Genomic DNA, 15,126 nt, shown 5'->3' on the forward strand with positions numbered 1-15,126 from the left:
CCGGGGGCCCACCTTTGCCAGGGAAGTCAGCCTCCGCTTCTGCTCTGGGGGCTGGGGGGGAGTCCATAACGGGGGTCCTCGGGCTGGGCAGCCTCCGGATCTGCGCCCCCTGCCCCAGGGCTTTCAAGGCAAGAGAGGAAGCAGAGCCCAGCCCAGGAAAAGCTCAATGTCAAAGTGACTTTAATTGTGGATGTCACAAGTAATGAAGACAGGCCGGGGCGAGTCTGAGAATGGGCAGGCGGCTGCCTCCACGAGGCTGGCCTTCGTCCTCCCCTCAGGCCTAATGAGGGAGAAAGGCGGCCGGAAGCTGCTCCAGGAAAGGGGTCCCGTGGCGTTGGGAGGGGCCCCCTCTGGGCTCTGGCCACACGGCCAGGCTCATCCTGACAGCTTCTACCTGAGGCTGACATTCAAAGCCAGCCTGACCCCACAGGAATTCCCAATCAGTGAGGGAAATGTCTAAACAGTGAGGCCGGAACCCCCCAAGAACAGCCCCCCCCCCCCCCGAGAACAGGCTTCCCCCTCCCCAGGGGCATGTGGTCTGTGACACAGCCCAGGTGAGGGGCCTGGACAGCTTCTGAGGACCGGCGCAGCCAACCCCTGCTCCCGACGGGCTCGGGGTGTGGGGGGGCAATGAGCACTGGCCAGCCTGGCCCTCCATTGCCATTGTGAGCCACAGAGCCGGCTCTGCTCCCTGCTCGTGCCCAAGGACAGGGAACCAGAAAGGGGCAGGGGGCTCGCCGACCCGGTCCTAGGCCTCCACAGGCTGGGGGAGCAAGGTCCAGAGAGGAGCGAGGACGGGTCCTGCACCACGCAAACAAGGCCAGAACCCCGGCACCGGCGGCCTGACTGCATGGGCCTAGCGCCCGGCCTGGGGCCCAGGAGCACAGTGGGACTTTCTCCTGTCCGATAGCCACCATGAGCCGGGATCTGAACACCGGCCCCCGATTCCAAAGCCGTAGCTCATCCGCACCCCACATCTGACCGTCCCTCCAGGCGGAGACAAACATGACAATCAGGCTTGTCCCTACGTGATAGATGAGGAAACTGAGGCACTGGGAGGCGAAGCGTCCCCAGTGTCTGGGGAGTCCCGGCAGCTGGCCACAGGGTCAGAGCCTCCCAGAAGCTCAGAGCACGTTAGCCTCTCAGGGAAGATAGTGCTCAGCCCAGAGCCTGGCACACAGTAGGAGCTTCAGGAATGTTCACTGGATGCCGGACAACATTATGGATCAAGGGAATGCAGTGCTGGTGGGGTGGGGGGGTGGGCAGTCTGCCAAGACGGCTCCCCAGGAGCCTTCTTAATTGTGAGCTGGGGCTCCCCCCAGGGGTTCCGCAACCATCTCAAGGGCTCCCCACTTCCCCAGAGGCTCCCTCAGGACCCCAGGGGCTCCCTCTGATTAGGGTTCCACAGAAGACTGGCCGCTAACAGTCAGCCCTCCGCTCCAAAGGACACCCATATATCCTGAGCCTAACATCATAACCTCAGACCAAGATGGCGGCCTGCCACGGCAGAGTCCCAAACTGGGCCGCGAAGATCCGAGCGAGCCTTTGCTGAGCTGGCTCCAAGTGACCTCTCTGTGGGCCGGGCAGGGGCCCAATGGGGAGGAGGCGCTAACCGTCGGTCAGCGGGCAAAGAAAGGCCAACATGGGGAGGCCGTGGGCAGCACCCGGATGGGGGCCATGGCCACGAAGGCTCCTCTTGTTCCTGGGCTCCCACCCTGGCAATCTGTGGGCAACATGACACCGGGATGTCACATCCACAAAGGTCCAAGCCTGAACCCCATTCCTGGCACCATTAATGTTCCATCGACATCCCTGATGAGAGCGTGAAGGGACAGCCTCCACTGCCCCCCTTCCCCCTCCAACGAGCTCGCTGGGTAAACGTGGAGGGCTGCCCTCCCAGAAGGCCGCCTGCTTTGTGCCCACCATCCGCCCATTAGCATTTTCAAAGCCCTCTCATTTGCATGCAGAGAATGGCCAGGCTCATGAATGCCAGACGTGGGTGCTTTGGGCGTCTGTCCAAAGTCAGCCTTTGTGCAGGAGCCAGTGCCGCGGGGGAGCATCTGGAAAGCCCCCGAGTCTGGTCCCCTTGGCAGTGGGGGTGGAAGTTACGGGGGGATGCTGGGAGCCTGTTAACAAGTGTTTCCCTGTGTTTTGGCTCTAAAATACAGATCGGATCCCTGGGGCCGGCAGGAAGGCGGCAGGGCCTGGACCATCGGGCACGGTGGGAGCGCAGCCCCCGGCCTTCAGCCTCAGTACATACTTGGGGGCAGGTTGCAGGATGCAGGCTTGGGCTCCCGGGCCCCGGGGCCCCCAGACAGCCATGGGCCACATGGGCACAGGAAAGTGCCCGCTGTGCCCAGGACGAGAGCCGGTCTCTCTCCTGCCATCCAGGCCTGTCATGTGGCTTGTTGGTGCAGAGTCTGGGGGCAAAGGGGATTCAAAGGCCCACACAGGAAGGGAGAGGGGGGAGGGCACGGGAAGAGGGTGGGGGGGAGCTCCAGGACTGCACTCGGGGGCACTTCTGGAGTCAGGCCCATGCCAGCTGGGAGTCCACACGCAGACAAAGTGCGCCGGCGAGTCCTGCTCCCCGTCTTCAAGGGGCAGCGCCCAGAGCAAAGGCCGGGCAGCCAGAGGTGAGACCGAGAGCCCGAGCCACGCCACGTGATAACCAAGAGCTTCCTTCCGCCAAGAGGGGCCTTGTTCGGCCGCGCCTCAGAGGCTTTAGAGGCCCAGGCCAAAGGACCAAACTGCTCATTAGCAGAGGCTTCTGAGAAGGGACTCACACAAAACCTTTCAGCTAGGGCTGTTAAGACGCCCAATGTTTTCAAAACATGTCGCTCTGGGACACGTGTGGGAAGGAGGCCGCCGGGGGAGGTCTCCACAAGCATCTGCATAGGGCAGCTGGCGACCACGCCGGGGCCTCAAAAACACCGTCCTCTCCCCCAGACAGAGGCTCGCCCCAACATCCAAGCCCTCGAAGCGGGGCGCTTGTGAACGGCACACTGAACCCCAGCTGCCCCAAGATGGAGACTTCCAACAGGATGGGACACTGGAGCCATGGCCTCCTCAACTCCGGGGAGGAGAGGGAGGGAGGAAGGGAGGGAGGGAGAGAGGGAGGGAGAGAAGGAAGGAAGGAGGGAGGGAGAGAGGGAGAGAGGGAGGGAGGAGGGAGAGAAGGAAGGAAGGAGGGAGGGAGAGAGGGAGAGAGGGAGGGAGGGAGAAAGGAAGGAAGAGGGGGAGGGAGGGAGGAAAAGAAGGGAGGAAGGGAGGGAAAGAGGGAGGGAAGAGGGAGGGAGGGAGGGAGGAGGAAGGGAGCCCCAGAGCCCCAGAGACCAGCCACAAATAAGAGGTTCTGATTGCTTTCCTAAAGAAAGGGGTGTGTGTAGATGCTGAGATTACGACAAACCCAGACCCCCTCCTCTCTCCTTGGCCCGCTGACTTGACAGGGAAATTGGAATCCTGTCCCCAAGCACCCCCTTTTTTCAGAGAAAAGTCTCCCCTTCAGGGGCCTTTATCCAACCCCTCTGCTCCTGAGCAAGACATCTTGCCAGTGTGGGGCAAAATGGCCTCGGGGGCTTGTTCTAGGAGCAGCAGGGGGAGCGCTCGCCCAAGTGGCTGTCAGGCCAGGAAGGCTTTCCTTTGTTCACGCTTCCAGCTGCGTGATGCAGCAGTACCTTGGCCAAAGGCTGGGTGGCCGGAGGTGAGACAAGGAGTCTAGTGCACAGTGCCTAGTCACCACGAGCCCTCCCACTCAGGGCCCTGCTCCTCAAAGGCTTTAAGCACACACAATCTAAAGGAATGACTGTCTCATCAGCAAAGGTTTCCATAAAGAAGCCCTCCCCCGATCCCCCATGCCCTCGGTGCCCGCTGGTTCTGTGGCTGAGGCCCGGCGAGAGGAAGCCGGTCCTGCCGAGCCCAGGCAGCCTCTCAGAGCCGGGCCCTCGGCCTCCCGGCCTCTCTCATCCAGCGATTCTCACCAGAGTTTTCATAGCCATCCATGGCAAACTGGTCCGACTTTCTGTCCTCGGCGATGTGGTCGTAAGTGATGTGTGGGACCGTCAGCGTCTTGTCTCCGGTGCCGACCCCATTGTCCTTCTCCAGTTTGAATTTTTTCTTCTTTACCTGGAGGCCACGAGACCCAGATCAGCAGGTGGCTCGAGTCCCCTTCCTCTCGGGACAAGGGGTGTCACCCACGCTGACTCTTGGCTCTTTCCCCGACCCTCGCTATCCTCCGGGGGCCTGGGGATCCGGCCTTGGTTTCCCTCCCGCACTTTGGCGTCCCTTCACCACCTGCCCCTTGGATATTTCAAAGTGAAAAAACCTCGTGGGCACCTGGCACTCAGCACCAACCACCCAAACGGAACTGGTGACCCCCCATTGTTTGAGTCGCCAGCACTCCCATTCTCCCAGCATGGCAGCCCCTCCTTTTCCTGAGACGTTGTTCAGTTGTCACATCTGGATGCTCCCCTTCCCCTCCGTAGAGCCCTCATCTTGTTCTAGATTGGTTGAGATGTAACCTCCTGCAGGAAGCCTTGCTGGTCCCCTCCACCAGGTGACTGTATTTGTTATCTATCTCTGTCTCTGTTTATCTCTGTGTGTCTCCCTGTGTCTGTCTGTCTGTCTCTGTCTTTCTCTCTTTCTGTCTCTGCCTTCTCTGTCTCTGTCTCTCTTTCTGTGTCTCTGTCTCTTCAATGACCCTGGAAGAGCGAATGAGACCGATGACTGCCAACCTCTGTCTCACTTCAATTCAATTCACACCAAGTCAAGTCATGGCCCCAGGAGGTCATTGGTTCTCTTCAAAAACGGAGGAACCACAACATACACAGGTGGACGCACACTAGCGCCCCCCCTGTTGCATCTCAGTCACATGCTCCGGGGACAGGATCACTTTGATTTTGTCTTTATGTCTCCCGTACCAAGTCTGGCACCGGGCACACTGGAAGCCACCTAAGGAACCTCCCTGGTTTATCTGGTTCCTGCGTGAGAGAACGTGGGGACTGTGCACAAATTTTCAAGCCTCCTCCTGGTGTTTTCAAAAGTGCCCAAAGCATTGACTGCACTCCCCCAGGGGTGCGCTTGTCTGCCCAGGCAGACACTCATTTGCACCCCCCCCTTCAACAGCACCTGTGTTTTAGAACCAAAGAAAAGGTCATCCTTATCAGAGACAAAGGACAGGGGGTTCATTACCATGACCGATTTCTTGGGCTTGGGACTGGGGGACAACAGGTGATAATTTCGGGCGGGCTTTCTGACGTAAATTTTCCACGTTGAAGAATCGGGATTCTCGGCCGCGTAGCATCTCCAGGCCGTCTGAAAGCAGAACGAGAGGTCTGCTCATCATGAAATCTTTGGACATTCACTTGTTCAAGGCACATAGACAGCCTTTCCTTTCTCTGGGGATGGATAGGTGGCTTAGGGAAGTAAATAACGACGTAGGGAGGAATAGATGGAAGAATGGAAGAACAGATGAAGTGATAGAAGAAAGAAGGGAGGGAGAGACTGATAAAGGAAGGGTAGAGGAGTGAAAGGATGGATAGAATGATAGATGAAGGGTAGAGGAGTGAAGGGATGGATAGAATGATAGATGAAGGGTAGAGGAGTGAAGGGATGGATAGAATGATAGATGAAGGGTAGATGGATAGAATAATAAAGAAAGGATAGATGAGGGAAGGGATGGATAGACTGATAAAGGAAGGATACATGAGTGAATGGGTGGACAGAATGATAAAGGTCAGTGAGTGGATAAATGAAGGGAAGGATAGTTTGATGAGTTGGCGGAAGGAAGATGGCAGCCGGATGGGTGCAAAGGTGACCGTTTGAGAACAGAAGAGAATTTTTTAATGACATTATAAAACTTAATAATAAACAGCAATGGAACTAATTAAACTTGCCTTGTGACTGTTTACATTTAACTTAATTAAGCTCAATGCATAAAAGGGCCAGCCTTCTCAGCCCCGCCCGGAGCCCCTTCCCATCAGACTTCTTTGTCTTTTTTCCAGCCCTATTTACGTTTTCTTCTCATGTGGTCCCAGTCAGGGTGGACCCTGTCGCCCAAAGTCTGCTTGGGCTGTTGTTGTTGTCGGGATCTGCCTTTATTTCAGAAAGGTCGCAGTGGATTTTCTTAGCTTTCTCACACTTAGTCTTAATTACATTATAATATTCCATGACACTAATGCGCCAATTGACTTGACCATCCCTCCATTGTTCGCAGCCTGGGCGGCCTCCGCTTTGTTTTGCACTTTTTGTTGTTGTTGTTTCTTCAGTCACAAACATCCTGAAGTTCTTGGAACAAAGAGTTCTTGGGGGGAGAGGCTCCATATGGCGTCTGAGCATTATTTTGACCTACGTCTGTGCTGGAAAAAAGACCGAGGACATCGGTCAATGTTGCCTCCTGGTGCAGGAGCATCGAGCTGACTCAGTTTTCCCCTCCACCTGGGGAAGGGTCCTGAGACCAAGTCTAAAGAACAGTTGAAGAGAACTGCCCTGGTACCCCCAGCCCCCCTCCCCAAGTCTCACGATGCCTGCAGTGGGCACTGGAGAGAAGGGTCCCATGGCTCAGTGGCCCAGGCCTCCCAAATCCCCTTCACTCGCTCTGTGCTCTGGACACATCAGCCTTCAGCTGTTCCCGAGCTTAGCCTCGGGTGTCCCGGGCCTCCACCTTGTAGAGGAGGCTTCTTTCAAGGCCTGGACTGTGGGCCCCCTCCTAGGAGAGGCTCCCTTCAGCCTCCTCTTGGGACTGACGGGGCTCCTCTGGACACCAGTCCTGCCCCTGAGGTGTGGCCCCGGGAGAGAGGGCGCCTTCTCAAAGCTGCGTTCACAAACCGTTCTCTGCCGGGTACTGGCACTCACACACGTGCAGCTAAGACCAGACACTGACAGGGCCCCAGGTGAGGGCGTGTCTGCTGGCGTGCAGCTTGCATTGGGGCAGCAGTCATGCATCCTCAGCACGCTTGTGTCTGGATGGGCCTCCTAGGGCTCTGCAACAGCCACGCCCGCCTGCGGCCAGGCTCTCTAAGTCCTGTTTCCGCCCATCTGCGCTGGGGATGACCAGCCTGGGCAGCTTGGCCTCCCTCTGGACCCTTGGACTTGCCGCCGTCACTCCCGGGGCTTGCTCCCCTTTTGTCTCCAGATCGCCTCAAGTTCGAGGGCTGGACACGTGTCCGCTGCCCTGGCCGAGGCCTGGTCCCGCGAGGGAGTGCTTCTTGGCCCAGGGCGAGCAGCAGGGCCTCCTTTTATGGCCCCAGGCCTGGAGCCTGGAGATCCCCAATGCGGGCGGATGCCGGAGCGTTCCCTGTGCTCCGCCACTCTGGGGGCCTTCCTCCGCCAAACGGCCCTTCTCCCTGTGGGCCGCGGGCCATGTCCCTTGTGGTTCCGGGGAAAGATACAGGGGCGGGGCGGAGGCGGAGCCTGTGTGAGGACACGCCCCGAATGGATCTCTTAGGGCGCCATGAAGAGAGAACCCCAACATCGGACCAGGAAGCCCAGAATTCGGGGGGCAGGGAGACCGTCAGCAGCTTCGGCGCAGACCCAGGCCGACAACCGCTCGTGGCTCCCGAGGGTGCTGCCCCCCAGCCAGGCTCCGGTCCCGTGGTCCAGACAGTCACCCCTCTCCTGATCCCTGAGAGAGACTGCGAAGGTCCCCGAAGCCGGAGCTTTCTGCCCGATGGGAGCAGGCGCTGGACTTTGGAGATGGCCGGCAGGGAAGGAAGGCCCACCCTGACCCCCAGCAGACTCAAAGACAGGGGAAGACGGGACCCTGCGGAGGGAGGCTTCCTTCTGGAGGCCGGCCTTCCGGGCCAGCTCCCGCCTCTGGCCGAGGACTTCTTGCTCAGAAGGTGGCTTCTGCCTCCCCTCCCCCCAGAGCAGGTCCCCGCCACTGCTAACATTCACGATTCTGCGCCATGCTCCCCACGACATCGGCTCCACCCGAGCATCTCAGGGGGGGCCCTCGTGCGGGGGGCGGGGCCACGGCTCTGGGACAGAGCCCCTCCCCCCTCGGTGCTGCCAGTCAGGGACCCCTCCCCCGCGGAAGGGGCGAAGGCGCTTTACCTGAATGAGAGAGGCCGCGGCCGGGATCTGGCGGTTGAAGTGCTTCTGTCTCTGTTTCTGCTGGACCTTCAGGGCAAAGCCAGAACCCAGAATCCCCTGCAGGACAGAAGTGGCTGTCGGTGGTCCAGGCTCCCCAGAGGCCGGGCTCTCCCCAGCAGCCCCCGCCCCAGGCCAGGGTCCGCGCCCCACCCCCCCAGGCCACATCCCATACCGCAGGAAGGGCGAAGAACGAGATGGCGAAGACCGAGAAGCACGAGGCGATGGTCTTCCCGATCCAGGTCTGCGGCACCTTGTCCCCGTAGCCGATGGTGGTGACGGTTACCTGGGGAGGAGAGGAGGCGTCAGGCAGCCCCGAAGGCCGCTCTGGGGGAGGGGGGCGGGGGGGAGGCAGCTCCTGCTCGAGTCCCGGCACCCTGACTGATCTGTGGGCCCTTCCCATCGCCCACACTGGCCTCGCCTCACCACAGTGCCGGAGGCCAGGGGCCCGCCCGCCCCTCCGTGGGCCACCAGCTGTCATTCTCTCTCCCCAGACGAGGACCCCTTTTCTCAAGAGGGCAGGATCAGGTCCGGGGTCTGCGGGGGAGCCGGGAGGTCCGAGTGCCCGGCCGCCTCTGATGCCCGGGGCGAGGGCACAGCCTGGTTAGGGGCAACAGCTCCCGGGACAGCTGGGCTGGCTCTCGTGGCCGCGCCCAGGTGCCCCACAGTGGAGGCTCCTGCCCGAATGAGGCTCTGGGCCATCCCCGTGACACGGCTGGAGAGGGCCCTGATCCCCAGCGGCTCTACTCCGGGCACGCCCAGCACCCCGCGCCACCCTGAGGGCCCTCACCCCTCCAATGCCCTCCCCCCAGCTCTGGAGAATGGGTCCCAAGCTCCTGCCCCCGGGGGCGTCGAGGCTGAGTGTCCATGAGAGCTCCCGGCTCCGCCCTGGCTGCCCCCAGACCCAAAGGGAAGCTCTGCCCCAACCTGCCCCCCACGACCACATCCAGAGCAGGTCAGCACCTCGCCCCCTGGGGACAGAAAGCCGGGACCCCCTCAAGCAGCTCCCATCCAAGCTGGCACATCACATTCATCCCTTGCAAGGCCTCCCCGCCCCTGCCACCCAGACATCCCAGGGACATGGGGAGAGGGAGATCAAAGACTGCTGGGGGGGAGGCTGGGGGGCTGGGGCTGCCCTCCTCTGCCTGCAGCAGCTGGCCATTGTTCTCCCCCTGCCCCCGGAGAGCGAGCCGGCGCCCCCCTCCCTGGCCCATCGGCCCCCTCCCTTTCCCTGAGAAAATGCTGTGCTTTTGCATTTTTCCTCCTTCGTTCGGGAAGCGGGCTCCTCTGGGACGGGCTGGATCCTGCTGCTCTCTGCAGCTGCAGGCCAAGGGAAGGGGGGTGGCGGGGGGGCCACCCAGCTCGGGGTCACGCTCAGACTCCGGACTGCCTGGGCCGGGGGAAGGGGCGCCCTTCCCTCTGAATGTGGGGGCTTTGAGGACGGTACCAGCCCCCTCCTCTCCGTCACCCTGAGAGGAAGGCTGGGCAAGGATTCTGCCCCCTGGCATTGCCAGATGGGTAAACTGAGGCCCAGAGAGGCCGGGACCTGGGCTCTGGAATGAGGACCCGGGCAGCTCCCCAAGGCTGGCCCTGAGCCGGCTTCCTCTCTGCCCGTTCTCAGTGTGCCCTGGGCCAGTTACTGATTTGCCTCAGACTTGAGCTCCCAGAGGGCGAGGGCTGCTTCACTGCATGCTGGTAGCCTTACTACCTGCGTACACCAGGGGCTTACTAAATGCACGTTGCTTGGCTCATATACATCTAAACCATTTCTTTGGATACGAATAAATAAGCGTCTGTACCTTGTACATGGACATGAAGACAGGGGCAGCTTGGCTCCATACCCAAGGAAGGAAGGAAGCTAGATAGTTTGGCTTCGGGTGGAGGAAATCAGCATTTATTGAGCACCTACTACGTGCCAGACCGCATGCAGGTATTGGGGGCATACAGAGACAGGCGAGGCAGCTCTGCCCTAAGATCCCTTCGGAAAAGGAAACACACAGTGGGCATTTTGGGAGCCGCCTGAACAGGGGCACAGGGCAGTGTCCCCTGGGCTGGGGGCCAAGCGAGACCAGAAAAAGCTTTGTGTGCCAGGTGCGAGGGAGGGAGGGAGGGAGCCTCGAAGGTCGGTTCCAGCTTTCCCAGGACAATGGGCCAAATTCTGGCGTTCTGAGAGACCCAGTGGGGATGGAAAGATGCCCAGAGGGCCCTGGTGCCAGCAGGAAGGCCCCCACTGGAGGGGGGGGGCTGGAGATGTGCTTGGGGTGCCAGGTGGTCACACCCTCTAAAATGGGGTGGGGTCTGTGAATACCTGGTAAGGACCCCAAGGGGTTGGGGGCCTGTCAGAGTGGGGCGGGGGTGAGGACATCGCCCCCACCCCCTCCATGGAAGGAGTAGTCCCTTTCCTTCCAACAGAAAGAAGCCCCTCCCAAGACAAGTCCGGCAGACTCGGGACCATTGATTGGACCACCCCAGGCTGGGCTGGCCTCCAGCTGTGACCTTTCACCTGAGGCATCCCGAACAAGGGCCTCTGGGGAGGGGGAGCTACCCTCATGGAGGCCACTGCCACTGAGTCAGCATTTATGAAGCACCTACTGTGTGCCAGGCTGCCCTTGTTTCTGCCCTCCGATGGAAGGGGAGCATTCCCTGACACAGCCATCAGCCACTCGGGGCCTTGTATCGGACACAAAGGTTGGGGTGTCCCCAGCGGGACCAGGGGGCCTTCCGTGGCCACTGAAAGCCTCCGTTTTAGAAAGTGAATGCAGCCCCGTCAGTGCTAGAGAAGGGTCAGCCAGCTCTAGTTGCCTCCCCAGGAGAACCTGCCAACCTTCCCTCTGCTCCTCTGCCCCCTCCATTCGTCCACAGACAGCGACCCACGGCCAACCTAGCCGGCACAGGGCAGGTGGCTGGGTGCTGAGCAAAGGGCCGACAGCGCAGGCGAGCCCTGGGGGGAGGGGCCGAGAAGGGGGCGCGCACTGTAGAGGGACAGAATCCAAGTCGTGAAGGGGGTAAGGAAGAAGATACTTTTGTAACCAAGTTGGGATCTGGAGGACTGCCCCCTAGTATGTCAGAAAGCGTCCCCCTACATTTTATTAAGTACAAACTCAATGGATCTCTACAGCTAACAAAAGAGAGAACTTAGAACATCAAAACGAGAAAGGTGTTAGAACGTAGAACACGGAGCATGAGAGCTGGGACGCAGAATATCGCAGCAGAGACCTTAGAACACAGGACACAGAATGTCAGAGTTGAAAAGGAAGCACGGAACCTGAGAAGGACTTAGGACATAGAACACAGAATATCGGAGCAGAACAGGACTTAGAACATGGAATAGGGAGCATGAGAGCTGGGACACAATATCGGAGCAGGGACCCTAGAACACAGGACACAGAATGTCAGAGCCAAAAAGGAAGCACGGAACCTGAGAAGGACTTAGGACATAGAACACAGAATATCGGAGCAGAACAGGACTTAGAACATGGAATAGGGAGCATGAGAGCTGGGACACAATATCGGAGCAGGGACCTTAGAACACAGGACACAGAATGTCAGAGCCAAAAAGGAAGCACGGAACCTGAGAAGGACTTAGGACATAGAACACAGAATATCGGAGCAGAACAGGACTTAGAACATGGAATAGGGAGCATGAGAGCTGGGACACAATATCGGAGCAGGGACCTTAGAACACAGGACACAGAATGTCAGAGCCAAGAAGGACTTAGGACATGGAGTGTGAGAGCTGGGACACAGAGTAGCAGAGCTAAGGGCCTTAGAGATGCTCTAGGACTTCCCCCCCCTCCTTGTTTCCAAGGAGTTAATGGGACAGCACCTATAACTGGGAGTTGACCCCCACCCATCACTGTATCGTGTGGGTGAAATCTCTAGCTTCTCCCATGGCACCCATTGTGCCCCAGCTCTCTCTGGGGAGGCTGCAGGGCTGGGGCTCCCCAGGAGGCAAGGAGGCAAAGGACAGGCTGGCATCTGGCCAAGTGGCTCCGGCCACCGCGGCAGAAAATAAAACCGAGCTCAGGAGAGAGCGCCCTCCCTGGCAGCGCGGCAGGCGGGGGTTACCTGGCAAACGCCTCCCCAGGGGCTCCCGAGGTCCCCAGGACTGAGAGAAAAGGGCAGCTGCAGCCCCTCCCGGTCTGCGCCTCCCCCAAGGCCTAGTCCAGGACGACGCCCCTGGGGGACAGTGCCCTTGCCTCTAAGAGGAGCAGGTGGCCCAGGGGCCCATCAGAGGCTGAGTTCATGTCATCAGTTTCTCTTGGAAATGGGGCCTGGAAACGTTCGCTCTCCCGGCCCGTTTCAGTGGAACAAGGCACCAACTCGGCAAAAACGCAGATAAAAATAACATTTTCTCTCTGCTCATAACTCTGACACGGACAAATGCGTCTTGTTCCCAAGGTGAAAGGAAAATAAAACCTAATGGCTCCGGCACCTCGGCCGCGGGGCCCACAGCGGCTGCCAAGTTTCGGGGAAGAATGGGTTTTTACAGTCAATTTATAACCCCCTAAAGAGCAAGATACTAATTTTACGGTGGTGAAATAGGGGGCTTGATGGAAAGACTGGCAAACTCAGAGCTGTCAGCCACAGCTACTTCATCAGCCCCAAAGCCCTGTCTCCCAAGGAACCCAGGAAGCAAATTCATTCATTCCCTCAGCTGTCATTCATTCGTCGATGAAGAGAATGGAGGGAGGTGGAGGGAAAAGAGAGGAACAAGAGGGGAAGGGAAGAAAGGGAAAGGAAAGAAAGAAAAAGGAAGGGAATGAAAAGGAAATGAAAGGAAAAGAAGAGAAGGGAAGGTTAGAAAAAGGAAGGGAAAAGAAAGGAAGGGAAAAAAGGAAAATGAAGGGAAGGAAAAGGAAAGGAAAAGGAGGGAAAGGAAAAAGAAGGGAAGGGTAGAGAAGGGAAAGGGAGGGAAGGAAAGGGAAGGAAAAGAAATGGAAGGAAAGAAGAACAGAAAGAGGAGGAGAAAGGGAGAGAAGGAAGAAAGGAAAAGGGCAGAGAGAGTTTAAAGAAAAATAATGGAGGAAGAAAGGGTGCTGATCACTCAGCTCAGTCGAGGGTCTCAGGAGGTAGCTGGAGCAGCAGAAGCCCCCTGGGACGCTGGGCCCCATCCCTCAGGCCCTGAATGCCCCTTGTTCCATTTCAGCTCTGGGGGAGACCCCCAGGAGGCGCCCCTGGAGGTCAGCCCAAGGATGCAGGCTCATGCTAAGGACCTTCTCCCCCCTCCGCCCCATCCCAGGCCCCATTCTCATCACATGCTGGGGGGATTCTGGATGTTTCTGTCTCAATTCTGAAATGCAGAAACTACTGAAGGGAAAGGGGGACCAGGGTTATAGAACAATCTCCTATGAAAGCTGGGGGTCCTAGAAAGTCTTGGGTCAAGCCCCTCATGCCACACAGAGGCCAACAAGGGACTTTGGGGGCCACCCGGGCCAGCCCCCTCATCTTACAGATGGAGAAACTGAGGCTCTGAGGAGAAAGTGGCCAGTGTATGCCAGAGCTCCAAAGAGAAGGGATAGGGCTCTGGCCAAGGCCCAGGGTCCTTCCGGGGCCCCAACAGCCCCTCGTCTTGTCGGCCGGTGACTCCAACACGAGATGGGACGTGCAAAGGGCCAGGGGTCACGGTCCGCTGCAGCCAGCCCGGGGAAGAAGCCGGGAAGTTGCTGACGTGGCGGCCACGAGTCCAGCCCGGAGGCAGCCAGGTTTGTTTTCTCCTGAGGTGTTTCTCTTCCATGGAGTGAGAGAATGGTCCTGACTGAATGGCTTGATTGAATCCAACTGACCCACCCTCCCCAGCTCCCTGCACGGGACAGCTGCAGGGAAGGCCTCGTTAACGGATGGAAAGTTGTCACTCCCCAGAACTGAAAACCTCAAAGGGACAGGGGTGGGGGGCCAGCAAGCTCCCGCTTGGGGGTGGGAAAGCACACAGCTGCAGCGACCTCCTGGCCTCCCAGCGTCCGCCTGCGCCAAGAAGGGGCCGCTGCTCGCGCGCTGACCCCGGGCCCCGGCGTCCTTCCGACCATGCACACCTGAACAGGAAGCCCGCTCCCTTTCCCAGAAGGAGGCGAAGCCCCCACCTCCCAGCAGACCTGGGGATGGCTGATTATCCCGAACTTTCCTTGACATCATGGGCTACATCTGCCTTCATTTAGGTCTGCATCTTTTGTTCCCGTTTCCTCACTGATCACAGCCCGGCCGGGTTGGGGCTTGTGCACTTCATATCCCCCTTACTGCATTTGGGGACCAGTCCTTTAGGTCCCAGCGTGAGGTCAGTTCTTGGAAATGTGACACATGATGCTGGAAAATAATCACACTCTTCGATATTCCCACTCAATAGTCAATGTTGGGTCGGGTGGACGCGCCTTTCCCACGCCCTTTCGGAGCCGTGATCTCTCTCCGTGACCCGAGCCAAGTTTTGAAATGGGCCCGGTCGGAGCCGAGGGGAAACTGAGGCTCGGAGAGAAGGGGAGGGGCTTTCGCAGTGTTGCAGAAGTGAGGACGTAGGGAGGAGGGGGAAGCGAAGGCAGAGAGGGCCCGAGGGTTCCAACGCTGGTGGTGGGACGCCCAGGACCGTCCCGCAGGAAGTCCGGAGCAGGGCAGGCTGGGGCCCTGGGGATGAGGGCGGGGACGAGAATCCAGACAGAGGGGAACATACTCTCTGGAGCTTGGTCACCATTTGTGAGACCACAGGAAGTACGGCGGCGGCCCCGAATCCCATTGGAAAAGGCTGGCACTGCTGAGCCCCCTCCCTGCTCTGAATACCATGCCCACAGCCCTGAGCCCCTGCCAGATGGACATATGGCCACACCCTGGGGCAAACCCAGTCCTGGGGGTCCCAGGGGCCCTGGGGGACCAGCTCTGAGCCCCCCCCCAGGCCAAAGGCTTTGCCTTCCTCCCATACTCAGCCTCTGAGGGTGCTGATGCTCTGAATCAGGGCGTCCTCCCTGGGGAAAGAGCCCCTCTGATTGTCCCTTTGCTCCTCCCCAGCACTCAGAAGGTGCTTAATGAAGGCTTCTCTTGCTGCCCTAGAAGGCTGGC

The 15,126-nt window shown here is 59.1% G+C and overlaps 1 protein-coding gene across 1 annotated transcript in view; it reads right to left on the bottom strand.

Moving 5' to 3' along the window:
- The window catches only part of KCNQ1 (potassium voltage-gated channel subfamily Q member 1), a 214,734-nt gene that overhangs the window by 121,244 nt on the left and 78,364 nt on the right, over positions 1-15,126 (bottom strand). The window contains exons 7-10 of the mRNA XM_074272375.1: positions 8,261-8,371; positions 8,050-8,145; positions 5,188-5,310; positions 3,978-4,122 (exon numbers count right to left, since the gene is read on the bottom strand). Of these exons, the coding sequence (XP_074128476.1) occupies positions 3,978-4,122; positions 5,188-5,310; positions 8,050-8,145; positions 8,261-8,371 (475 nt within the window). The remainder of the gene's footprint in view (positions 1-3,977; positions 4,123-5,187; positions 5,311-8,049; positions 8,146-8,260; positions 8,372-15,126) is intronic.

The sequence above is a fragment of the Sminthopsis crassicaudata genome, chromosome 6, assembly GCF_048593235.1.
Source record: "Sminthopsis crassicaudata isolate SCR6 chromosome 6, ASM4859323v1, whole genome shotgun sequence".
Classification (NCBI taxonomy): domain Eukaryota; kingdom Metazoa; phylum Chordata; class Mammalia; order Dasyuromorphia; family Dasyuridae; genus Sminthopsis; species Sminthopsis crassicaudata.